Source organism: Budorcas taxicolor, chromosome 3 (genome assembly GCF_023091745.1).
Source record: "Budorcas taxicolor isolate Tak-1 chromosome 3, Takin1.1, whole genome shotgun sequence".
NCBI lineage: Eukaryota > Metazoa > Chordata > Mammalia > Artiodactyla > Bovidae > Budorcas > Budorcas taxicolor.
This window is the reverse complement of record NC_068912.1, coordinates 27980953-28007311: the sequence shown is the minus strand read 5'-3', so window position 1 is coordinate 28007311 and position 26359 is coordinate 27980953. Positions and strand designations below refer to the sequence as shown.

At 45.6% G+C, this 26359-nt stretch overlaps 1 protein-coding gene across 1 annotated transcript in view; it reads right to left on the bottom strand.

Annotated features, from left to right (window-relative positions):
- The window catches only part of CASQ2 (calsequestrin 2), a 70760-nt gene extending 62901 nt beyond the window's left edge, over nt 1-7859 (bottom strand). Inside the window, exon 1 of the mRNA XM_052637051.1 lies at nt 7402-7859. Within this exon, the coding sequence (XP_052493011.1) occupies nt 7402-7713 (312 nt within the window). The 5' untranslated portion in view covers nt 7714-7859. The remainder of the gene's footprint in view (nt 1-7401) is intronic.
- Between the last annotated feature and the right edge of the window lie 18500 nt (nt 7860-26359).

Here is a 26359-nt window from a genome sequence, read left to right as displayed (position 1 = left end):
TGTCTGCAGTGTAGGAGATGCAGGAGACATAGTTTGGATCCCTGGGTCAGGCAAATCCCCTAGAGGAGGGCGTGGCAACCCACTCTAGTATTCGTGCCTGGAGAATTCCATGGACAGAGGAGCCTGGCGGGCTACAGTTCATGGGGTCGCACAGAGCCGGACAGGACTGAAGCAACTGAACACACACACACACACACACACAGAGCCTGTTTACCAGCAGTGGAAAATCAGTCAGAGCAGTAACCCTTACTGCTGGCAGACAGGCCATTTCCAATAACTTTTAGGTAGTGATCCTGCCATTTGATATCCAGGAGGGCCTGGGAGAGAGCCCCTAGGCAGGTCATGTATGGGGATGGTAGCTCCTTTATTGTGGGGACGTCCTCAAGCAGGAAGAGCAGAAAACAATGCAGGGAAAATTCTACAGAGCAGCCCTGGGTCTCCAGAGAAACTACTGGGGCATCTGGTCAACCCAGCGGACAGCTACCAGGATGATGTAACTATTTCTGCTCCAGGACCCCAGGTTGCCTGCCAGTGCCTGCTAGTTCATCACCCTCAACAAATGAACGAATTTTTACTCTTCACCGTGTGGAAAGCATCGCTTGTTCACCATCCATTCAGTGACTGATTCATTCACTCACTCATGCTACGGTTACTGAGAGCCTGCCTTAGCAACAGGTATGAATGAATACTGATGAATGAATATTTCTATTCATGGGTTCACAGTAAGAATGTTCATGTTCTGAAACACTCACTCACTTGCCTGAGGGAAATTCCAGCAAATATATATATTGGTTACAGGTTGGTGTGTTTAGTTGCTCCCACAGGACTCACACAAACACATCACAGGTGAGGAACCTGAATACAGACAGACTTCTTCCTCGGGAATTGGACCCAGGCCTCTCTGGTTTGGAAGCCCATTTTAGAGCACACCACCTCTCAAGCATTTCAACCGAGAGAGGCCAGTGATGTCGGGTGTCGGAGTACTTTCTCTGCAGTATTTATAGAACATGATAGCAGCAGCACTTGTTTCAAGGTGAAAGTAGAAGCCGGCAGCAAAGAAGCAAGGAGGAGTCAAATTCATTGCCCCTGTCCTCGTCTTGAGTCTCCGAGTCCTGCAGCACTAATAGGGTTTGGCCAGTGAGGCATGACTACATTTGCTGACTTTGCTGAAGCTGAAGGAAATAGCATATAAAATTGCAACTCCCTTTATAATCTGAGTTGATATCTCAATAGGAAAAAAATGGGGGAAAGGCATAGAAAAATATGAAAAAACTTCAGTGTCAAATAATTTCGTGAAAAATTCAGTCCAGCTAGAAATCAAAGAATGTCCATTAAAACAATAAAAATATAAATAGGCAAAGATTTTTAAAACTCTGAAAACTGTGCCAGTATCCAAAAATAGAGGAATTCTGTAATAGCCTATATGGGAAAAGAATCTGAAAAAGAGTGGATATACGTTTATGTGTAACTGATTCACTTTGCACAGGGCACCTGAAATTAACACAAGATTGCCAATCAGCTATACTTCAATAATTTTTTTTAATTAAAAGAAAAAATAGAAAAAATTGGTTTTAAAATATGTATGATCATATAGTGGAGTCCTATGCCAACATTAACATCATGTTTGCCAAGAATTTAAAACTAGTTAGTGACATAGGGATACTCACAATATACTGAAATGAAAAAAGCAGGAAGTAAAACCATAAAAATGGTATACATCTAATTTGAAAGTATGTTTTTATGCATAGAAAAAAATACTGGAAAGAACTCTATCAGAACACTAACCGTGTTTATTTCGGGGTGCTTTTTCTTTGTCCACATCATCTCACACTCCTGCATGAGAGTGTGTTATTTGGTGGATGAAGCGCTCCACCAAGAGTCAGGATTGCCAGCTGTGTAACTCACGTCACTGCAAGGCCACATCTATGACATGAGGGGTTCAGAACAATCTAGATGGTTCTCAAAGTTCTTTTGAGCTCTAACATATCAGACATTCATTCAACAAACATTTACAGAGCATCTATATAGAGCTGCGTGCACTGCACCAACCCTGGGGTCTTCCAGAGGTAGATTCCAGTCAAATGCAAAGCAGAGTTTGAGTGTGGCCTTCTGGTGCCATATTACTTGCCCTTTTTATGACTAAGCTTTTTTAAAAATTCATTATTTTTTTTAAATTTAGCTGTGATGGATCTTAGTTGCAGTATAGAAACTCTCAGTTGAGACATGCAGGATATATTTCCCCCACCAAGGATCGAAATTGGGGGGGGTAGAGTTTTAGCTACTGGACTACCAGGGACATCCCTCTCCCTAAGCTTTTAATGGCCTCATATTCTTCTTTTTCTTCTGTTCCGCTTATCAAACCCTGCTTTCACATAGAACTCAACCTTGATCAGATGGAGGTGTAAGTGAATGGCAATATCTTACAAGACTATCTCTTGCAGAAGGGCTTGACTAAATAGGAACAAAATTTTTACCTAAAGGAACGAGGCCCTCGTGGCCAAATTTTAGGGAAAAGGTATCAAGTTGGAAAAGGTTTTAGGGCTGTCAGAATCTTATCTCCTGGATTTCCCTCCCCCACCCCCCTTGCTTTTTTGCCTACTAAATTCTATTTATTTTCACAAACCAATTCTTCTTTGTCATGCCTTCCACATGTCTCCCAGAGAGCAGGGCATTTCCTCTTTGCTCTGCACTCCCAGAGGAGCTTCTGTTGCCCTACTATTATGGCAGCCGACTCCAGTACTCTTGCCTGGAAAATCCCATGGACGGAGGAGCCTGGTAGGCTACAGTCCATAGGGTTGCAAAGAGTCAGACACGACTGTATGACTTCACTTTCACTATTACAGTGGCTCCCTTGCACTGTGGCTTTTCATTAGTATTTCTTTGTAATTTCCACATTAGGCTGTGAGCCGCCTGAGTGTTTCATGTTCCCTGTATCCACAGCGTGCATCCCCAGGCCCAACCTAGAGTAAGTGGCAGATGTAAGACTAATTGATGGGCATTTTAGGCCCTGAGTCTGGCAGTGACCTCCTCACCCTGTGGATGGGGCTATTTCTAGGTATTTCAATATTAAGGATTGATATTGAAATCAGTGTTTGGTCTGACCATAGTATCTTTGGGTTTTTATCAGAATGCATGGACCTTTTTAAAAATTAATTTTTATTAGAGTATAGTTGAACAGAGGAGCCTGGTGGGCTACAGTCCATGGGGTCACAAAAGAGTTAGACCCTGACTTAGCAACTTAACAACAGCAGCAGCAAGAATAGTTGCTTTACAACGTTGTGTTAGTTTCTTCCATAGAGCAAAGTGGATCAGCTATGCTGCTGCTGCTGCTGCTAAGTCGCTTCAGTCGTGTCCAACTCTGTGCGACCCCATAGATGGCAGCCCACCAGGCTCCTCTGTCCCTGGGATTCTCCAGGCAAAAATACTGGAGTAGGTTGCCATTTCCTTCTCCAATGCATGCATGCATGCTTAAGTCGCTTCAATTGTGTCCGACTCTGTGCGACCCTATGGACAGCAGCCCACCAGGCTCCTCTGTCCACGGAATTCTCTAGGCAAGAATACTGGAGTGGGTTGCCATTTCCTTCTCTAGAACAAGCTATATGTTTACAAATATCCCCTTTTTTGGATGTTTTCCCCATTTAGGTCAGGGATGGCCCTTAACACGAGGAGTTATGAACTTCTAATTCCTCACCTTCTAACCTTTAGAAATTCTCCAGGTTTATCAACTTGGGGGTGGCAACATCATTGGAGAGGGAGATCAATTTAATAGATTGAGATCAATATGTTTTTTAATGAAACACAACCGAAGTATAGAAGAGAATAATAAGAAAGAAGACAAAAGAATTTTTGATCCAACTGCTCCCCAAATAATAACGTGTTGTCTTGTGAAACTGTTGTTTCTTTTGTGTATGTATGTTCTGTACACACTGAGTCACAATGAGCTATGATAGAAAGCATGGGAAACCACCTTCCTAAACGTTCAGAGGAAAGGAGCCCCGCCCTTCCTGTGCTGTCTGCCCTGGGCTGAGATTTCACTGCCTTGTGGATGCACCCTGGGAACTGCCCCCTCCCCTCCTAGTTTGCACAATAACAGCCCTGGAACTGGCAGGATATTGTCCTTAGTGGTTTTTGTTTAGAGTCCAGGGAATTAAGAAGACAAAAATGGGCTTTTTTGACCAGGAAGAAAATTTAGAGGTTCACACCCCCGCTCTCTTACCATTCCTGGGGTTCCTGGAACCAGTCTAGTCCTGGATTCTGAGGCACGGCCTACACCTGACAGGTATCTCAGCAAAGGCCCCCCTTCCCTCCCCAACCCTCAGGGAGGTAGCCCAGCCTCCTCCAGGGTTTGCATATTTGTACCAGCAGTGCCTCCTCTGGGACTCTGTGCTTCTCAGCCCTGTTGCTGATATGGCTGGCATCATCAGGCCCAGGCCCACAGGCTGAGCACTCTATTTAAGGAAGACTCTTGAAACAATCCTGAAGAGGGTATCCACCAGCAACTTGTACATCGCCTCATTTGATTCTAGCAGTAAGGCAGTATAGGGACTAAAACTGCCTGCACCTACACTAGTTGATGGAGAAGGCAATGGCAGCCCACTCCAGTGCTCTTGCCTGGAAAATCCCATGGACAGAGGAGCCTGGTAGGCTGCAGTCCATGGGGTCTCTAGGAGTCGGACACGACTGAGCAACTTCACTTTCACTTTTCACTTTCATGCATTGAAGAAGGAAATGGCAACCCACTCCAGTGTTCTGGCCTGGAGAATCCCAGGGACGGGGGAGCCTGGTGGGCTGACGTCTCTGGGGTCACGCAAAGTCGGACATGACTGAAGCGACTTAGCACACTAGTTAAATGGCCTCAGGCAACTTAGCCTCTCTGTGCCTCAGTTTCCCCATCTGAAGATGGGGATGGCAACTGTACCTACATCAGAGAAATACTATAAGGCTCAAACCAGCTACACGTACAAAGTGCTTAGAACAATCCCTGTGCAGAGTAAGCATTCAATAAATGTTTATTATTAATCATCCCATAAGCCTGTTGGACAATTATTATTTTTCCAGATTTATAGATGAGAAAATGGGGTGCAGAGAAGGTAAGTAACCTTCCCTATGCCGTGTGTCCAGTAGAGGCAAAACCAGGATATAAATCCAGATCTCCAGACTCCAAGTTCTGTGATCTCTTTCCCTAAGGATATAGGAGCCTGTGGGGCATCAAACCACCTCCTGTGCTGAACTTACACCTTGTCAGTCTCTGCTGGGCATTCCTGGATCAAAGGCGGCTGGAAGGATGGTGAGTCCAGGGCAAAGTCCCTTCTCAGGATTTTGCTTGGGAACACAGAATTTGTCTTTGAGGGAGAATGTGTGTGTGTATGACAGGGAATCAGAAATTGGGGTCATGGCTTGCACCAGCCCTCTTTTTGAGTTCTAGGCTAAGTTGACATTGGTGAGCATATATGGTAGTCCTTGTGCCTTCAGCTAACTTTTCAGAAAATTGTCACTAGAATTGAGTAGGGCAGTTTGAGATGGAGATGGTAATGTGAGTGAGGATTTCTTGGGCTGAGCAGCAGCTGTGCTCTGTATGTCCTGGTTTTTTTCCAGCCTGAGATTTTCCTGTATATATAGTGCAAAGACCTAATAACTGTCTCTGCTTTTTCCTTGCTTATAACTCACAGAGGGAACTGAACTTCCATGTTCAGGCCCCAGAGTAGAGCCTGAGGAAAAAGATAATGGGCATGGTGATATTTTTGAAATGCTTAGTTTTTCATCTACCAGAGCTCTCTGTAATGACCATGCTGCCATATATAAATCCTCTGAAAATAAATATGGGTATGATGATCGAGAGACACAGGATTCTGCAATGCTTTTAAAATTATCAAAGATATTTTGATGTGTTTGGGATGGTTTTCCTGGATTTTATTATGTGCTCAGTCGTGTCCTACTCTTTGTGACCCCATGGACTGTAGCCCACCAGGTTCCTCTGTCCACAGGATTTCCCAGGCAAGAATACTGGAGTAGGTTGGTATTTCCTTCTCCAGGGGATCTTCCTGACCCAGGGATCAAACCCGAGTCTCCTGCATTGGCAGGCAGATTCTTTACCACTGTGCTGCCTGGGAAGCCTAGATTTTCTTATAGTCTTTTTTTTTTTTTTTTTTTTTTAGAACTAAAATCCACATGGGTTTTCTATGATAATTCTGTTCATCAAAGTATTTGATTATAATGTATGTCCGTTATGTCTCAATAAAACTGAAAGAAAAAGAAAGAACAAAAAGGTATCTGATTGAACTGAGCTTTCTGGTAGGGCTGGTCTCCAATAGTCCTTTTTGCAAATAGGTGCATGGGCTGAGCCGAACCTGGGGACTGATGAGGGATCTCGGTGCTTACTAGAATTCTTGGCACTCCCAGGTGCTCCTGAGTGTAACTGATCTGACACTGTCCAGGAGGAGCTCCAGGAGGAGTTCCTGGGTCACTCACACAGGATTAAAGAGCCAGCCCCCGCGCCAGCTTCACAGAGAGGCCAGTAATGCAGACGGAATAGGAACTGACTTCAGCATCTTCCTTGACCTCACACCAGGAACTTTCTGAGAAAAAGAAATACTCCCGTTACTGAACACGCAGCCAAGACCTTCCCACATCTCCCGTGGCTGATGTTGACTGATACCGAGTCCCAAGAGAGGAGCACTACTCAGCGGTGCTCCCCATCTGACCCACAAGCAGAGGCAAGGTCAAATGACTTCTGCTGCCCCAAGATTGTGGGCAGACTTACAAGAACAAACAGCAGGAAGTTAGTACCCCGAATGAAGCCTGCACATAACCCTGAATCCCATGTCATTCGGGCCTTTTAACAATAGCTTTAACGTTCTCTGAGGAAAAGAGTGGCTGGAACCATTGCCCTTGAGAAATCAAGAGGGCCGTCAGCTGTCAGCTGACAGACTTTACAACTTTACAGACTATGATGCAGTGGGCAGACTTCGCTGGTGGCTCAGTGCAAAGAATCCTCCTGCCAATACGGAAGACATGGGTTCGATCCCTGGATCAGGAAGATCCCCTGGAGAAGGGAATGGCAACCCACTCCAGTAATCTTGCATGGGGAATCCCATGGACAGAGGAGGCTGGCGGGCGACAGTCCGTGGGGTCGCAAAGGAGTCGGACACGACTGAGCAACTAAACAACAACGACAAGCAGTTAGTGTGCAGCACGTGCACTTGTCCTGTCTGAAGAGTCTGAACACACCTCTGGCTTTCACACATCCCAGCTTTGCAAGATTTCCAGTGTTGTATGAGACCGAAATGGGGCCAGACTTTAGGATATATTCTCAGCACGCTGGGGTCCCCACATCCCGATCACGGGCCAGTTCCCGCCTCCTTGGACGCTGTGGTCCCGGCCCCCCCCCCGCCTCCCACTCACCTCCAGCACGATTTCTTTCAGCTGGAACTGTTTCTGCACGACTTTGTCTGAAGACAGGGGCTCATGGTAGTAGAGGCAGAGCAAGTCGTATTTCTTCAAAACCTGCTTGAAGTTCTTCTCAGTTAGACTGACCACGCGGTCCTTGCCATCATAGGTGGGGAAGTTCAGTCCCTCCTCTGCCCTGCAGGAGGACAGCAGGTAGACCCCCACCACAAACAGGTGGGCTCTCTTCATCTGGGCAGAATTTTTCTTTCCCAGAAACGCTGATGGTAGGAAAGTGAATGGAGTCTTAGAGGACTTGCTGGGAGTCATGGGGAGCAGAGAGGCTGATCTGGTCTCTCTCCCTGGCCCTCCCTGGGCCCGAGAACCCCGTCTTCACCTCTGCAGGCTGCTGACTGTAGCCCTGGGCTCAGACAAAGCGAGCAGAGGCTCACACCCATGCGTGCGTGGAACTGGAGCCAGGCTGGGCCACCCAGCCCCAGATAGCTTGCATAGCTCTACCCAGCCCGTGTCTCATCTGGAACTCCATTTTTAGGATGCAGTTGTTTCAAGCTAAAAATAAATCATGCGATGAATAAAAAAGTTAGATATGGCCCTGTTGAGGGATTCGCTGATAGTTTGTCAGGCTGGTGGAGAGGGAGGAGGCAGGAGGGAGACGGCGGAACACACGCACATGAAATAAGGAGGCCAGGAAGGTCAGAGGAGAGAAATTCACCTGGAGGGAGGAGGGCAAAAGGAGGGGAGGGAGACATGGGGTTGTGATGTGTGCACGTGCAGGGGGGTCCCTCAGATGCTATTGAATCAGTCCATTATCCCAGGGAACGGTGTCAGCCTGTCCCTTCCTGGCAGGCTGCTCATCCACACCCCACACACACACCTACTCACCACTGACCTGGAGACCAGCCCAACCCCCAGGGGGACTTGACGTTCTGCCCCTGGCTTCCCCGGGCTGGCCACTGCGCTGTGTCCCCTGCTGGCCGCTGCGCTGTGTCCCCCATGGCTCTGCCCGTCACTGAGCAAGGGGTCTAGGGTCACCCTTTCTCCGTGGAAAGAGCTCCAGAGACCCCAGCCCACCAGGGTCACAGTTGTTCTCCTTCTGCCCCTGCTCATGGCTTAACGTTGCTGACACCAGGAGGTCCTGCCCCATTATAAAATTAAATATAGTAAAAGTTCAACTATCTTCCTCAGAAACCTTCTTAGGCTTTTCACTATCATCCCTGTCATCTTCTTTTCTAACATTAACCCCCAATGTATCATTTTTGCCCCTTTCCTCTCCATTAGGGACAGACTGCTGTAGAGAGTCCAGAAGCCAGATAGGTCTGAGTTCAAATCCACGCTCTGCTTCTTAATGGCTGAATGGACTTTGGAGGGTCACTTACCCTCTCTCTGATTCTCCATCCATCACCTCCACCCCTGCTCCTTGTAAAGTGGGGATAATTATAACTATATTGTAAGGCTTGGAACATAGAGATGGAAAAACATGGTGCAAAGCAGTTACTCAAACACAGCAGCTGTTATATTATTCCATTCTTCTTGGAGATGGTGGAACATAGGTTATTATCATAATTACTTATCAGTTTCTAAAAGTAATTGTTTGTGAACCCTTTTCTGTCTGCCTTCTTCTTGAATCCATCAGGCATTTGGAGCAGATGTGATTAAAAGGTCATTGCACAGAGGAGCTAACTGAGCTTCAGGGAGCTCAGCACCTAGTCAGAGATCGTGTTACCGACTACCTGTTGGTAGAGGGTAGGCAGAGAGTTCAGTTCTACCCTGGAGCCCAGTACTCCTGGGTGCTTTCACTCTGATGGGGTAATTCCCCGATAGACACCTCTTTTCTTAAAAGACTCCATCTTTTCTTGTCAAACAACAGTCCACTCTTGTCTTTCCACTCTTCAGAGTGGTCTATGGCTCTCATGATTTAGGCCGAGTTTTTGTCTTCTTTTGGTTGGAGAATCAACTTTGGAAATAGCAAGGACTCTGTCCCATACAAACTTTGCAGGGGACAGAAGGTAAAAAGAAAGTGAAAAAAAGAGAAAAGAAAGTCAGTGGCCTACAGGACTGGAAGCAGTCCTCTCTACTGCAGCCAGAGGGCCTGATGCTGAGGGGCAGGCCAATGGGGGTTTCTTCAGAACACTTTCACATCCAGGAAGCCAGGACCTTGGGGAACCCAGGACCTTGGGGAACCCATCACTGAAATCCATGACAGCATTCAGTTCTTTTTGATGGTCACTTTGCTAGGCTTTTAAAGATAGAGTCAAGAATAGCCATTCTAAGATATGGTTAGCTTTTCAGATCATTGGCAAGCATGCAAGATCTCTGCTTTCTTTAGAAAATTTAGGGGGAAAAAAGATTGTCGCATGAAACAGTGTATGTCTTGTCTTTTCCAGGTCAGCTTCCCAAAACTGTTCCCAGTTGTCTCAATCTCATCGACTTATCTTTATTTAGAATTTGCTCCACTTTTCTTAATATATGTTTTTTTTTTTAATGTTACCAAAAAAACTGGGAGAAGTTTAAAGTCAGAGTCTGTGAATTTTGCACTGACTTATAACTGATGAGAAGTACCAAGGCAAAGGGATAAGTATTAAAAATTCAGCTTAGCCCTCAAGTCTGTCTTATGACCAACTGTGTATCAATAGAAAAAAAGCCCCAGTGTGGCAAGTTCCTGTCCCTAAATCCCAGCTCTGTTTGGGGCCTCAAAGCCCAGCCTGAGGATGGCTCAGCCACTGACATCTGTTGTGGTGATCGTTTCCCACTGCCCACCCACACCTAGACGTGGAGGCCAAAATGTGTGTCTCACTCTGGATGGGTTAAGTTTGCCTGGTTGAACCCTTTCTATGTCCCAGCCATCTTTTCTCGGAGCCTTTTATTGTTTTCATTTTTCTTTTGCCTTCTTGCTTGCCAACTCTAATGTATTTATTTTGTAAACAAGGGGTGCTTCTGACATGTCTGAGTCAACTTGCCATCTGGTAGGTTAACTTTCCATTCCAGTTTTCACGGCTACCCAAGTCAGAGTGTCACCTACACATGCCCAGTTTATGTGACTATGCTGAAGTGTGCGAGTGCCTTTATGTGCCGTTAGCAGGTATTTGTGGTCTTTGTTTTTAAACAGGAAAGGATAAAACTAAGTTTACAAATCAATATAAATGTATTGTCACAGAATATGATGCAGGCCGCTTGTTTTTGCTGGCAGTTTCCAGTTCCTCACGCTGAGTGGCCTCTCCCTAGAGTCCCTTACTCTAACCTCACCCCTTTCATTTGTTTACCCTTGACAGGTGGCAGGACAGTTTTGCACGTATTATTTAACTGGATCTTCACCATAGCTCACTCTACAGATGAATCAGGATTTGAAGCCACGATCTTTCATGGATTAAGTCAACGGTAATAGAATTTCATGGGGCATCTCTCATGTACCAGACACTCTCCTGGGTAGTGGAGTCGGGCACGGTGTTCATCTGAACTCACTGAGTTTACAGCCGAGAGGGGAGACAATACATAATCAGCCTACGTATGAGGTATGTGTGTGTGCGCGCACACGCGTAAAATTGGACTTCAAACAGAGGCGTGTGCTCTAAAGATCAGCTGACGATGAGGGAAAGACTGTAACCGTGTAGGAGGTGGCCCGTTTGGACTGAGGGTGGAGGAAGGTATCTCCAAGGAGGGAACTTTGGAGCAGCAGGGAGGGGAGAAGCAGCGCGCAAGCTTCTCCTAGGGAGAAGCGGCAAGCGCCTCCGCGCTGAGGCCTACGGGCATTCCACCACTAGGGGGCGCGGCATCCCCCGCCTCCGCCCTATGAAAGCATCCGATTTCACTCTGGACTTCTTGGTCAGTATATGGGCTCACACCTACACGGCAGGGTCCACAGGACAGGGAACCTATCTGAATGACTGGAAGGCAGCTCAGAGAGAGCTGAGGCTCCGAAGTCAGGAGACCTTGGTCTGGAAGGGCCCAGCCCGGCTGTGCGACCTTGGTGAATCTCCTCACCTCTCGATCCTCGCATTTCTAATTTGTGGAAAAGACGGTCAGACCCACTGGTCTCCCACGGACCCTTTCTGGCTCTAAAAATCTAGAATTTGTTCCGGCCGTAGAGCATTTTCTTTTCCCAGAAGAGACTTTGGCACAGGCCATAGGTTTGAGGAAGCTTGTTGACTGTTAAGCTGCGGAGAAAGATTTGATGGGTGTGTCTCTTACAAGTCAGAGCTTGCCTCTCCCCTAAGGCGGAAAGATCTAGGACTTTACTGCCTCCAAAGGCCCCTTCTTTGGCTAAAATGCTCCACCTAGTGGGCAAGGCGGAGTATGGCATCTTTGTTTCTTTGAGCCCGTTCCTCCCTCCCCTTTGGCTGGGCTACTGGCGGGGGCAGTTAGCCTGCTGGCCTGGAAGGCAAAATCCCAGAAATGCCTTAGTCTACAGCCCTGTGCTCCACGGCCTCAGGCTTCCTCTGCTCAAATCTGAGCAGTGCTGTTAGCAACCCCAAGACCCTCCTTTTCCTCTTGACTCTGAATATCAGGCTCCCCAGCACCAGAAAACTTCTTAATAAAACCGAACAGAAAAGATCAATGCTTGGATGAAAAAGAGCTAGGCTGTGTAACTGCACGTTTTAACAAACGTCACTTCCTCAGGGAGACCCCTAAGTGTAGACCAGAGGCTAACTTTCACTCCCTTGTACCATGCTTCTCGGAAACACCCCTTCCACTGGGGATTCTTTCTCTGCAGAGAGACTAAGCCTCCTAGGAGCCAGGACAGCATCTGTTCAAAGTATTCCTTGAAACCTGTCTTGCCAATAGTAGTTCTCATTAAATATTTGTTAAAGAAATGTGAAGCACTTACTTTGTACCAGGTCTTATTTTAAGTGCTTTACAAAATTTAACTTTTTTTTTTTTTCATAGTTTGGCTGTGCTGGATCTTTGTTCTGGCGTGCAAGCTTTCTCTAGTTGAGGCATGTGAACCTGGTTGCCCCTCGGCAGGTAGAATCTTAATTCCCAAGACCAGGGATGGAACCCGAGTCTCCTGCTTTTGAAGGCAGATTCTCAAGCACTGGACTGCCAGGAACGTCCTTAGCTGTTCTTAAAAACCCTATAGTAAAACACAGGGAACTCAACCCAGTGCTCTGTGACAACCTTGAGGAGTGGGATGCGGTCGGGGGTGGGAGGGAGGTTCAAGAGCAAGGGACATATGTATACTTACGGCTGATTCATATTGTGTATAGCAGAAACCAACACAACCTTGTAAAAGCAATTACCCTCCAATTTAAAATAAATTTGGAGAAGGAAATGGCAACCCACTCCAGTATTCCTGCCTGGGAAATCCCATGGAAGGAGGAGCCTGGGGGGCTACAGTCTGTGGGGTTGCAAAGACTTGGACACGACTGAGCAACTGAGCAATTAAAATATATTAAAAAAAAAAAAACCCTATGAGGCTGATAGTTTCGGTATTGCTAGATAAGTAAGCCAAGGCACAGAGAGATTAACTAACTTGCACAAGGTTAGTCACTAGTGACGGCAGGGCTGGGATTTGAACCCAGAAGGTGGATTTTGTGCTCCATTTCTGTCTTCCCTGCCACTTGGAACCACAGCTAGATGCCTCTTACAGAGGGCTCATGAAGTCACATTGGACAAGCCAGGAATCACTTCAGAAACAACAAATGGCTCTCCACAATGTGACCTGGGGATAGGTTCTGAGTTTTGGCCCTGCCCTGAGGCACCTCCTGTTCTTTGTGCATAGGAAGAAAAGCAAGAAGGGGACTAATGTTTCAGTGCTTGTGGTGAGCCAATCACTGGGCTCATTACATTTTATACATCATCTCATTTAAAATTCTATCAAGCTGAGTGCTCTTCCTTCCATTTAACAGTTGAGGAAACTGAGATTCAAGATCAAGTAAGTAGTCTCCCGAATTAGTACAGCTTGTAAGTAGCAGAGACGGGATCTGGACCCTGTTCTTTCTGACTTGTCCGACCCCAGGCTGTTCTGCATAAGGAGGGGAACCTTCTCTGTCTCCATGGGGGAAAAACAAAAATAGAAAAGCTTAGGTTACGGAAAATTTAGAGGACACGAAAATAAAAACAAACCAGCATTTTTTTTTAACAATAGAGAAAAGAGGAACAATTGGAAAAAAAGAGAAGAAAGAAAATGAGAAGTTTAGTTCAGAAAGAAATGTACACGAGAGCAAATAAAGGGAAAACTTAAGATTTATTTGTCCTGGAACTGGAGGGAAATATAGACTTCTCAGGGAAAGCAATAAAATAACAGGAAAACAAAACCAAAAATCCACCTGGATATAGAGATTATGTCAGAATGTCCAAGCGGAGAATGTGATAGGTAGAATAGTGGCCAGCATCCACTCCCCAAGATGTCCAGGCCCTAATCATTTCCTTGTGAACTTCAGAATCTGGTCATAAAGTTAAAAAAAAAAAAGAAAGAAAAAAAATTCAGTTGAGATTTTGATCGTATTTACTATATAAACCTGTTTGGGGAGGATTTACAACTTTACAATATTGAGGTTGCTCAAACATGAACGATGTATATATCTTTCCATAGATTTAGGTCTTCTTTGATTTCTTTTGGCAGTTTTTTGTAGTTTTCAGTATACAGGCCTCATAGTGTCTTTTGTTAGATTTATCTGGTACTATTTCATATTTTTGATGGTATTAAAATGACACATTAAAATTTTTTTTCGCTTATTTTTTAAACGTTTATTTATTTATTTGGGCTTCCCAGGTGGCATTAGTGGTAAAGAACCTGTCTGCCAGTGCAGGAGACATAAAAGACGCAGGTTCGATTCCTGGGTTGGGAAGATCCCCTGGAGGAGGGCCTGGCAACCCATTCCAGTATCCTGGTCTGGAGAACCCCATGGACAGCTGAGCCTGGCCAGCTACAGTCTGTAGGGTCGCAAAGAGTGAGACCTGACTGAAGCAACTTAGCGTGCACAGGTACACACAGTTATTAATTTTTGACTGTGGTGGGTCTTGGGTGCTGAGAGGGCTTGTCTCTAGCTGCAGCGAGTAGGGCTGCTCTCTGGCTGTGGCGCTCGGGCCTCTCGTGGTGGTTTCTCGGTTTCAGAGCACGGGCTGTGGGCACGCAGGCTTCAGTAGCTGTGCGTGGGCTTAGTTGCTCTGCAACATGTGGGCTGTTTCTGGACCAGGTATCAAATCTGGGTCTCCTGGATTGGCAGGCGGATTCCAATACACTATACACCAGGGAAGTCCCTGTTCTGCTGTTGTCTTGCTTGCATTGTTCCCTACAAGCAATTGTTGTCATCTTTACCTTTTCTTCCTTTGTAAATAAAATTTTCCCGCATGGTTGTTTTTAAGATTTTCTTTTTATTCATAGATTTTTAGCAATTGGATTCTGATATGTCGTTAGTGGTTTTGTTTTCATGTTTCTGTGCTTGGGGTTTGTTGTACTCCTTGGAACTACAGGTTCGTAGTTTTCATTACATTTGTTAAATGTTTGACCACTATGTTTTCAAGTATTTTTTCTGTTTCAAGTATTTTTTTAGTTAAGACTCCAACTACACATATGAGTCACTTGGGATTACCTCACAGTTCAAGGATGCTCTTCTCATCTTCTAAAATTCTCTTTTCCTCTCTGTGTTTCATTTTAGATCGTTTCTATTGCTAAGTCTTCAGGTTCACCAGTCTTTTTCTTCTTCAACATACAATCTTTTGTTAATTCCAGCCAGTGTATTTTTCATCTTGAACATTATAGTATCTATCTCTAATAGTCTGACTTAGATCTTCTTCTATCTTCCTTGAATTAAATTTATGAAGATATGGGGTATAATTATATTAACTATCCTAATGTCCTTGTCTGCTAATTCTAACAACTGCTTTGGTTCTGGGTCAGTTTCAATTATTCTCATCAGTATGGGGTCATATTTTCTTGCTTCTTTGAAAGTCTGGTAATATTTGACAGGATGCCAGACTTTGTGAATTAATACCTCACTGAGTGCTTTATTTAAAAATTTTTGCGCAGCGCGCTCCGCCGCGCGTTGGTACCGGGGTGCAGTGCGGAGAGCCCTTCGTCCCGGGACTCGGGGCGCAGCCGGAAAGGCGGCCGCCCCCTCGCCCGTCACGCACCGCACGTTCGTGGGGAACCTGGTGCTAAACCGTTCATAGACGACCTGCTTCTGGGTCGGGGTTTCGTACGTAGCAGAGCAGCTCCCTCGCTGCGATCTATTGAAAGTCAGCCCTCGACACAAGGGTTTGTGGGGAAAAAAAAAAGAAAGAAAGAAAAAAGTATATTAAAAAAAAGAAAAAAGAAATTTAAAAAAATTTTTGTAAATCTTCTTAAACTCTGTTCTGTGATGAAGTTAATTGTTTAGAAAGTTTCATCCATTCTGGTTTTAGTTTTAACATGTCCTCCCCTGTACAGAAATAGAACAGCAATTAGCATAAGACTAATCTCCACTGCTGAGACAAGACTCTTCTGAGCAGTCTACCCAGCGTCTCATGAATTATGAGGTTTTTCAGTCTGGCTGGTGGAAACAGGCCCTCTCAGTGACTCTAGAGGAGCAGAGGATACTGTTCCATCTAGTCTAACCCTTTTAGATCATTCTCGTCCCAGTCTCATGTAGTTTCCTTATATACCTGCACTCATCATTATTCTGTTCAGTACGGAATGGGGACCTCTGTCATCTTCATGGTTGTCTGTACAGCTCTCTACTCAGGTTCTATGACCTGTGAACTTCAGCTTTTTGGTCTCCTTAAACCATCAGCTCCTTCTCCTCCACACAGGGCTCTGTCTTGTTTCCCCCTTTCTGTTCCACCCTTAGAGGCTCTCCAGGCAGTGAAATCGAACGTGAGAATCGCTCAGTCTTGTCCAATTCTTTGCAACCTCATGGCCTGAATTCTCCAGGCCAGAATACTGGAGTAGGTAGCCTTTCCCTTCTCCAGATGATCTTCCCAACCCAAGTATCAAACCCAGGTCTCCTGCATTGCAGGCGGATTCTTTACCAGCTGAGACACAAGGGAAGTCCAAGAATACTGGAGTGAGTAGCGTATCCCTTCTCCAGGGGGTCTTCCCAACCCAGGAATCAAACAGAGGTCTCCTCCCGCATTGCAGGCAGATTCTTTACCAGCTGAGCTATCAGGAAAGCCCTTCCCCAGACAGTAGGCTGGGGCAATTGTAGGGCTTGATTCTTTTGTTTCTTCTCTTTTGGGGATCACACTCTTTTGCTGCCTGAAGTACAGTGTCTTAAAAAACTGTTATTTCAAACATTTTTCTAGGGGTGGTTTTCTTTTTTTTTTTTCCGGTTGTTTCAGTTGGGAGAGTAAATTGGTCCCTGTTACTCCATTTTGGCCAGAAGCAGAAGCCTTGGGAAATTGAAATTTAGTTATAGATTATATAAGCAAAAATAGACAAGAACTTCTTTTATGATATGATGTGGGTCATTCTTATAGATTGTACTTATCTCAACAAATTTAGTTTTTATAATTTTTTAGTTTATTTCTAAATAATTATGAAAGCTAAACGTATAGCAGTGAGATTATGTTAGGATCCAAGTAACGAAAGCCCCATGCAAGCTGGCTTAGCTCCTATTACTAGAGGCAGGAAAGGCTGTCAGGTTGGTATGATTCATTTGTGTAACAATGTCATCAAGATCTTTTCTGTTCTCAACTCTCTGCTCTATCTTCTCTTGTCTTAAATCCTCATCATATTATTGATATACCTGGTTGTTGATTGATGACTGAAAACAACTCTTGGGGTCATGCTTTCTCTTCCACTTCCAGGAAGAGAGTGTGGGTATTTTTGCCCCCAGAACCACCAGAAACCATCTTTTATAATCTCCTAAGCTAACATTAGGTAGGGAATTCCTTGGTGACTCAGACGGTTAAGAATCTGCCTGAAATGCAAAGCAGAAGATATTAGAAGAGGTGGCAAGAATATACAGAAAAACTTTAAAAAAAAAGTCTAATGATTCAGATAACCATGATGGTGTGAACACTCAGCTAGAGCCAAACATCTTAGAATGGGGAGTGAAAATGGGCCTTAGGAAGCATCACTATGAACAGAGCTACTGGAAGTGATAGAATTCCAGCTGAGCTATTTCAAATCCTGAAAGATGCTGCTGCTGTTAAAGTGCTGCACTCAATATGCCAGCAAATTTGGAAAACTCAGCAGTGGCCACAGGACTGGAAAAGGTCAGTTTTCATTCCAATCCCAAAGAAAGGCAATGCCAAAGAATGCTCAAACTACCACACAATTGCCCTCATCTCACACACTAGCAAAGTAATGCTCAAAATTCTCCAAGCCAGGCTTTAATAGTGCGTGAACTGAGAACTTCCAGATGTTCAAGCTGGATTTAGAAAAGGCAGAGGAACCAGAGATCAATTGCCAATGACCCGCTGGATCATGGAAAAAACAAGAGAGTTCCAGAAAAACATCTCCTTCTGCTTCATCGATTATGCTAAAGCCTTTTATTATGTGGATCACAACAAACTGTGGAAAATTTCTTAAAGAGATAGGAAACCAGACCACCTGACCTGCCTCGCGAGAAACGTGTATGCAGGTCAGGAAGCAGTAGTCAGAACCAGACAGGAAACAACAGATGGTTCCAAACTGGGAAAGGAGTACATCAAGGCTGTCACCCTGCTTCTTTAGCTTATATGGAGAGCACATCGTGTGAAATGGCAGGCTGGATGAAGCACAAGCTGGAATTAAGATTGCAGGAGAAATATCCATAACCTCAGATATACAGATGACACCCCCCTTATGACAGAAAGTGAAGAGGAACTAAAGAGCCTGTTGATGAGCGTGAAAGAGGAAAGTGAAAAAACTTGCTTAAAACTCAAGATTCAAAAAATTAAGATCATGGAATCCAGTCCTGTAACTTCATGGCAAATAGATGGAGAAACAATGGAAACAGCAAGAGACTTTATTTTGGGGGGGGGGGGGGCTCCAAAATCACTGCAGATGGTGACTGCAGCCATGAAATTAAAAGACACTTGCTCCTTGGAAGAAAAGCTATGACAAACCTAGATAGCATATTAAAAAGCAGAGATATTTCTTGCAAGGTCCATCTAGTCAGAGCTATGGTTTTTCCAGTAATCTTGTATGGATGTGAGAGTTGGACCATAAAGAAGGCTGAGCACCAAAGTATAGATGCTTTTGAACTGTGATGTTGGAGAAGACTCTTGAGTGTCCCTTGGATTGCAAGGAGATCAAACCAGTCAATCCTAAAGGAAATCAACTCTGATTATTCACTGGAAGGACTGATGCTGATGCTGAAACTCCAATACTTTGGCCACCTGATGGAAAGATCCAACTCATTGGTAAAGACCCTGATGCTGGGAAAGATTGAAGGTAGGAGGAGAAGGGGGAAACAGAGGATGGCATCACTGACTCAATGACATGAGTTTGAGCAAGCTCTGAGAGATGGTGAAGGACAGGGAAGCCTGGTGTACTGCAGTTCTTGGGGTCTTGCATAGAGTTGGATGTAGCTGAGTGACTAAAGAACAACAATGAAATTAGGTCATATGCCCACCTCTGAAAACTGGAGTCCAGAGGATGCACTTACAGTGAGTCATTGCAACTCTGATGGGGTCAGCTTCCCCCAAAGCCATGGGCTGTCAGGAAGGGGTGGGATACCCAAACAACACTCAGGTTCATTGTCAAAAGTCAGAGGCATGCGGGAAACAATCACAGTGTCCATCTGGGAGGGCAGTAGGCTCTTTATAAGTTCAGTTCAGTTCATTTCAGTCACTCAGTTGTGTCCAGCTCTTTCTGACCCCATGGACTGCAGCACGCCAGACCTCCCTGTCCATCACCAACTCCCGGAGTCTACTCAAACTCATGCCCATTGAGTTGGTGATGCCATCCAACCATCTCATCCTCTGTCCCGCCTTCAATCTTTCCCAGCATCAGGGTCTTTTCCGATGAGTCAGCTCTTCGCATCAGGTGGCCTAAGTATTGGAGTTTCAGCTTCAACATCAGTCCTTCCAATGAATATTCAGGACTGATTTTCTTTAGGATGGACTGGTTGGATCTTCTTGCAGTCCAAGGGATTCTTAAGAGTCTCTCCAACACCACCGTTCAAAAGCATCAATTCTTCGGTGCTCAGCTTTCTTCACAGTCCAACTCTTGCATCCATACATGACCACTGGAAAAACCATAGCCTTGACTAGATGGACCTTTGTTGGCAAAGTAATGTCTCTGCTTTTGAATATGCTGTCTAGGTTGGTTACAACTTTCCTTCCAAGGAGTAAGCATCTTTTAATTTCATGGCTGCAGTCACCATCTGTGGTGATTTTGGAGCCCCCAGAAATAAAGTCTGCCATTGTTTCCACTGTTTCCCCATCTATTTGCCATGAAGTGATGGGACTGGATGCCATGATTTTAGTTTTCTGAATGTTGAGCTTTTAGCCAACTTTTTCACTCTCCTCTTTCACTTTCATCAAGAGGCTCTTTAGTTCTTCTTCACTTTTTGCCATAAGGGTGGTCTTTATAAGTACTTTGGGACCAATAATACAATAGGTGTGGTAGTCTTTTTATTCCTAATAAATAAAAACCCCAATTCACTATAATTACAATAGTATCTTTTGGATTCCAGGTTTAGAAATTTTGGATATGTCTGGATATGTAAATTAGGATTTTGGATAAGATTAATTATACTTGGGAAGTTAGAGAGATCACCTCCAGATGCATCTGTAGAATTAATTAATATGTACATGCTTCCTCATAATGTGTATTTCAGCCCCAGTGTCCCTTGTATTTCTTGTCTATGTACAGTAGTGTATTATGGGCACAAATTAGAAGACATGATGACTAAGAATAAAGATTCTGGAAAGCCGTGCAGTCACCAACACCGTGCTGGCAGCTGAGGGATACTCTGAGGGTCAGGAGCTGACCTATCTGACCCCACTATGGGGTGCATATACTGATATTTAATTGGAAGCTCCCAAGCAGTTTTATTTCAAGTGCCAAGATTTTAAGTTAGTATTTCTTTTAGGTACTTATATAGAAAAAAACAATTGAAAAGGAAGTCTTAATGTCATCATGCCTTGAACACTTGGCACAGTATCCCAGCCCCTCAGCAGAGAAATGCTAGCGTAAGTCATCTCTAGGGCACGCCACATGCCAAGTGCTTTGTGAACACTTTACGGGCAATGGCAAATGTATATCCTCAGATATCCTTGTCCCTGTGGTTGGCCACAGTTTACAGGTGAAGATACCGAGGCACAAAGTGATGGAAGTCCCTTGCCCGTTGTCACCCAACCGTAAGTGATAAAGCTGGGACTGGAGCACTGGGATTCTCACTGCAAGTATGTATAATTAACCATTACACTGGAAGCCTCTGTGAAGTGCTTGGGGCAATTTTTTATAGAAATAAAGGTTTTTGGCTTCACAGCTGTGAGTAAACCAGCATACGATGTCCCTGCACTTCTCACCAAGCTTTACCCTCAAGAAATGTTATGCAAGTGCTAGCTGTTCTTCCAGGGTTTGCCTTGTGGCTCGGTGGTAAAGAATCTGCCTGCAATGCAGGAGACACAGGGTCAACCCCTGGATTGGGAAGATTCCCTCAAGAAGGAAGTGGCAACCCACTCCGCTATTCTTGCCTGGAGAATCCCATGAACAGAAGAGCCTGGTGGGCTACAGTCCATGGGGTCACAAAGAGTTGGACACTGAAGAGACCAAGCAACAGCAGTTATTCTGAGGCTTACGTCCAGACGTCCAGATCAGTGATTCTCAGCAGAAGATGACTTGAAAACCCAGGAGACATTTGGCACTGTCAGAAAGCATTTTCAATTGTCAGTCCTCCGAGGGAGAGATTTGGGGTGTTACTGGTCCCAGTGGCTAGAAGCCAGTGTTGTACTAAACTTTCAAAGCTCAAGGCAGTTCTCAGCAGCGAGGAATTGTCTGATCCCAAAATGCCTCTAGGGTTGAGTGGAAACCGACACAGAGCTCGTGATGATTGAGGGTCCGCTCTGCAGAACTTCCCTAGAAGTTTGGTCTTCGTGATTTGAGTAGCAGTGGTTTTAACCCTGAGCCCAGGACCCAAAGAGGATGTGACCCACTTGTTCCTTGTATGTGCAAGAGCACTGGCTTTGCCTGGCTCTCTAGCCCTGGTAGCTCAGTTGGTAAAGAATCCACCTGCAATGCAGGAGACCTGGGTTCAGTCCCTGGGTTGGGAAGATCCCCTGGAGAACGGAAAAGCTACTCACTCCAGTATTCTGGCCTGGAGAATTCCATGGACTATATAGTCCATGCGGTCACAAAGAGTCGGACATGACTGAGCAGCTTTCACTAGCCCTGGTTGTGGAGCTGGTTGCTCTTCAGAATTCTGTCTCTTTGCCTTGTGGGCCACAGGATAGGTTTTGATTGGGAAGGACACTCTATCCTTAGTTGTTCCAGGATGAGTTACACAGCCTGCGTAGTTCTTCTGCTGTTCTCAGAGTTATGCTTTAACGTGGCCCTCTGATTACTCTTTCCACCTGCCGTGTTTTCTGAGTCCTGTGGTGGGAGCGGCGCACTGCCTGAGATGCCCTGATCATCCATCTTCCACGTGACCAGCCCAGTGGAGTGGAGATGCTCAGGCTCCTGTGGGATTGTGTCCTGCAATGGAGTTCCAGCCCTAAGGAGGCATGGACACGACCAAAGTGGAGCAGGGGCAGGGGCCAGTCCTTCTGGAGCTGGTCAGTGACACCCTGAGGCATGGGGGCTTTGCAGCAGGGACAATCCCCTCTAAGCCATCATCTCAGCAATGTTCCAGGAATAGCCACTGTATCTAGCAGTGGGTGGTCTGGGTTTGTGACATCCAGAGACATTCCTTTGCCCCTCCTTCTGAGGGCAAAGGGACGGCTAATCCTTCCTCTGACTCATAACTAAAACCAGCTTCCAAACTGGTGAGATTGTACAGCTTGAGGGAGGGGCCTCATAGCCAAAATATCTCCTCCACCTGTTTGCTACTCCAACAGATTCCTACACATTCAGTTAATATTACTATCATTAACTCCAGTTTTATAGATAAGAATCCTTAAATTCAGAGAAGCTAGGTGACTTTCCCAAGTTGACATAATAAGCTCGATGATCCATATCTGTATATTTCAGGCTCCCTACTTTTTGCCAGGTTATTTCAAGGTACAGTCTGGCTGGAGTGAAGATTGTGTGCAGCCAAAATGGGCAGTAATGCTGTGAACATACATGGGACTCAGACTGAGCAAAGCTGTGAATGTCAGGTGCGGTGGACGTCTGCTGTGTTTCCTGCCCCTTCCTCTTTCTCCCTTCTTCCCATAACAGCCTTCCGCTGGACACAGCCATATGGCTACCGCGGATTCTGCCCACCACAATGCATGCTTCTCTCTTCTGTCCACAGTGAGAGGTCCCAGGAGCACTGGTAAACTTCACTTGCCTGCCTGGGCATGAAGACATGCCGGAAAGCTAGTGTGTCGAGCCCTGTCAGCATGATCGGTGATACTTAAAGAGGCTAGACTTGCTGATGGCAAGTCAGCTGGAAGCATCTTGGTCCAGGATGACACACACTGCATCCAGCACACTGGAGTCTGACACATCAAGCGTGCTGGCAGGATCTGTTTCCTTATAAAATCAAACCACAGAACCCTCCAAGGAGTGAGCCGAGAAGAAGGCTGAGAGAGGGGCTGTGAACAAGAATTCTCAGAAACTGTTCCCCTGAGCTTCATCTCTCGCTTGGGATTTTCACCGCAGGGGACATCAGTTTCCATTTAAAGTCAGGCTCGAGGGGGAACAAAATTGTTTCCCTTGGTTCTTCACAGCACAGCTGAGACAATCTGACATTTTCAAAAAGAATTTAACTAAATACTAAGGGAGAACAAAAAGGAAATAATAGCAGACAATACAAATAGTGAGCTTTCAGAGCATGAGTTTCTAATCCTAAGATAACCAAATGCTGGTCTTGAGGATAGGGTAATAATTTGGATTATTGTTCAGCAAATATTCATTCCCTACCCCCTCACTGTGGATGGAATATATTCCCTGTCCCATTGGTATTGACCTTGGCCGTGTAGCTTTTTTTTGACCACTGGAATGTTAATGGATGCAACATGAACAGGGTCCTTAAATGTGCTTACATGGGTGGCTTCTGCATCCAGTGATCAGCCACGAGAAGAACCTGCCTTGGGTAGCACTGCCTCCACAGCCTGGACCCTAGGATGTCACGTGGTACAGATCTGAAGCCCACCTGAAGCCAGGAGCCCCCTCTAGCTGACACGGCAGAGCCTCCCAGGCAGCCCATTCTAGATCAGATGAACTGCTGAAAAACTGCAGATTAAAGCACAAGCTTTAATCCAGACATGGCAGCCCACTGGGCACTGGGCTGACTTGTTTTTCAGCATTATCGCGAGAATAGCTGACTGATACAGATAATGCAGGGTCATGTGCTGTGTTGTTGAAATCCCTCCCTTGGAGCAAGACTTGCCCATCTTACTGTCTGCTACCCATGAGCTGAATCAGGACATCTCAACGTTGTTCCTGATAGACAGACAGCTGAGTGACACACTGGACCTGACTTCTACCCCCAGCAGGGGGGGAAGCTTATCATCCGACTCAGAAAGAACACCTGCCTCATCATCTCACTTGTCAGTGGAAAGTGGCCTTGCCTTGATGGTATACTGTAGACCTAGAGCATAATGTGTGTGAACCAGGCAATAACTGAGGCAGTGAATGCTTGGGATTGCAGAAGACGCTTTTCGCCCCGTGCTGCTCTAGCAGGAATTTTCATCCTTCCCTCCCTCAGGGAGTTAATGCCCCTTGTCAGCTCAGTTGCCACTTCCTCAGTGACCTTCACTGACAAGTCCCCCACTAGCCACTCCCATAGCTCTGCTTCTTCAGGGCTTTTAGAGATATAATTCCCATTTGATTTGTTTCATGTCTTTTTGCCCCTCAGACGGTAAACTTCATGAAGCCAAGGATAAGCTTCTGGTTGTTTTTTTCTTCAGCACTGCACACTCCATGCCCAGCATGTATCTGGCACACAGACCTTAGTAAATATCAATTGACTAGAGAAGGCTTTTGTCTCTCCCGACCCTCACAAGTGCCTGTGCCCTGGGAAATTATTTGATTTCCTAGACTTTCATTCCTTTCTCTAGCACTTTTTTTTATCCCACAGCTCATGAACTTGTATGGTTCTGATCATAATTACAAGCTTCCTTCCAGCCCCTCAGGGTCACGTATGCAGGCACAGAAATGGAGTCTTCTACACAAAAAGGTCTCATCGTCTGCATGGATGTGAGGATTCCTGCCTCTCAGTCAATAAAGAGGGAAACTGAGGCGCATGGTCCCACCGAGTTTACCTGGCCAACCTTGGCAAATGTCAGAGCTGTTGACAGGAAATTGGTTCTGCCCCTTTTGTTGTCACTGTGGGCATACAAGGTTTTCCTCGTCTCATGATAACTTTGGCACTGAATACCTTTGGTCTGAAACGCCCAATCCACGTTAAGCAGCCCTGGCTTTAGAGGGTCCATGGGTGAATAGGGACGGATTGGGAGCCGTCCACTGGCCAAGTGTTTGGTAGCAGCTGCTGCATACCCTCCTTTGTTTTTTCCACCATAGCTGGTTTTAACCCTCATCGAGAAGGCCACTTTGTCTGGGACAGGGAGGTAATTTCGTCTCGCGTCTGTTTGGCAGCTCCCTGATTGCCAGCTGAGCCTGATTACACAGTCTGTGTGCCTGTCCCAGGACAGACGGGCGGCTGCTGCTCTGGAGGATGGAGGCGGCTCCAACTGTGAAATTGCATTTTGAAGTCTCACTTCCAACACTTCTCTGGGGCGAACCCAGACCCCATTCCAGGGGGAAAGGGCTCCCGGTTTCACAGTTAATTTCAGAGCTCTTGCACTCCCTTTCCCCTCCAGCAGGAGGTCCTAATGCGTTAGACCATGCTCCCCTCTCTCTGCAGGCTTCAGATCTGCTGCTTTCCTAGTCAATCCTTGGTTTTCTGTTGGGGTGTGGGTGTGTGTGTGTGTGTGCATGTGTGTGTGTGTGTGTGTGTGTGTGTTCTCATGAGAGCAACCTCCCATTCGTGAATTCTGCAAGCTTGACCACAACACTCACAAAGGGTGATTGAGGACTTCTGTGTGAGGAACTGGTGATATAGGCTGAGTAAGTAAGATGCAATTCTGACCTCAGGAACTCTCATAGTAGAGATGAAGATATGCACCATGGGAAGTTATAATCGTGGAGACCCAGGAGAAGACATTCCTTTTCTCAGAGAACGACAGAACTGAGTAGGTCTAGGAAGATTTCACGGAAGACATGCCACCTTGATTGGGCCTTAAAGAGAATAACTGAGTTTTTTCCCCAAATAAGGAACTGATGGAAGGACATACGGAACATTGTAACACAGAGAGGCATGAAATTGGGAGGTGTGAGGTGGAGAAACAGCATGGGTAGGTAACCCGTCTGGGGTGAGTGGAGAAAGGGGAATGATCACACGTGCCTGGAAGACACCCTAGATGGGGCCTGGGGAAGGAAAAGGGTGAAAATATGGCTGGGAAATTGGTCTGAGGTCAGAGGATGTTGTTATATGACAAGCTCGTCTGCTGTGAGGGAGACAGGGCCACCAACATCACCACCTGTTTGAACATAAAGCAGGTCATCAAGCTCCTGTAAGAAATACCATTTTAATATGATAGGTCAAATATTTCTCATAGATACATCAATTTTTGATAGATAAAACACATCATAGATAAACTAAGGAAGGTAACTTTAAAAAAAATTTTTTTCTTAAAGTACAGTTGAGTTACAATTGTGTTTAATTTCTGGTGTACAGCTGAGTGACTCAGTTATATATGTGTTCTTTTTCATATTCTTTTCCATTGTGGTTTATCACAGGATACTGAATATAGCTCCTTATGCTATACGGTAGTGAGTGAGTGAAGTCACTCAGTTGTGTCCGACTCTTTGTGACCCAATGGACGGTAGCCTACCAGCCTCCTCTGTCCATAGGATTTTCCAGGCAAGAGTACTGGAGTGGGTGCCGTTTCCTTCTCC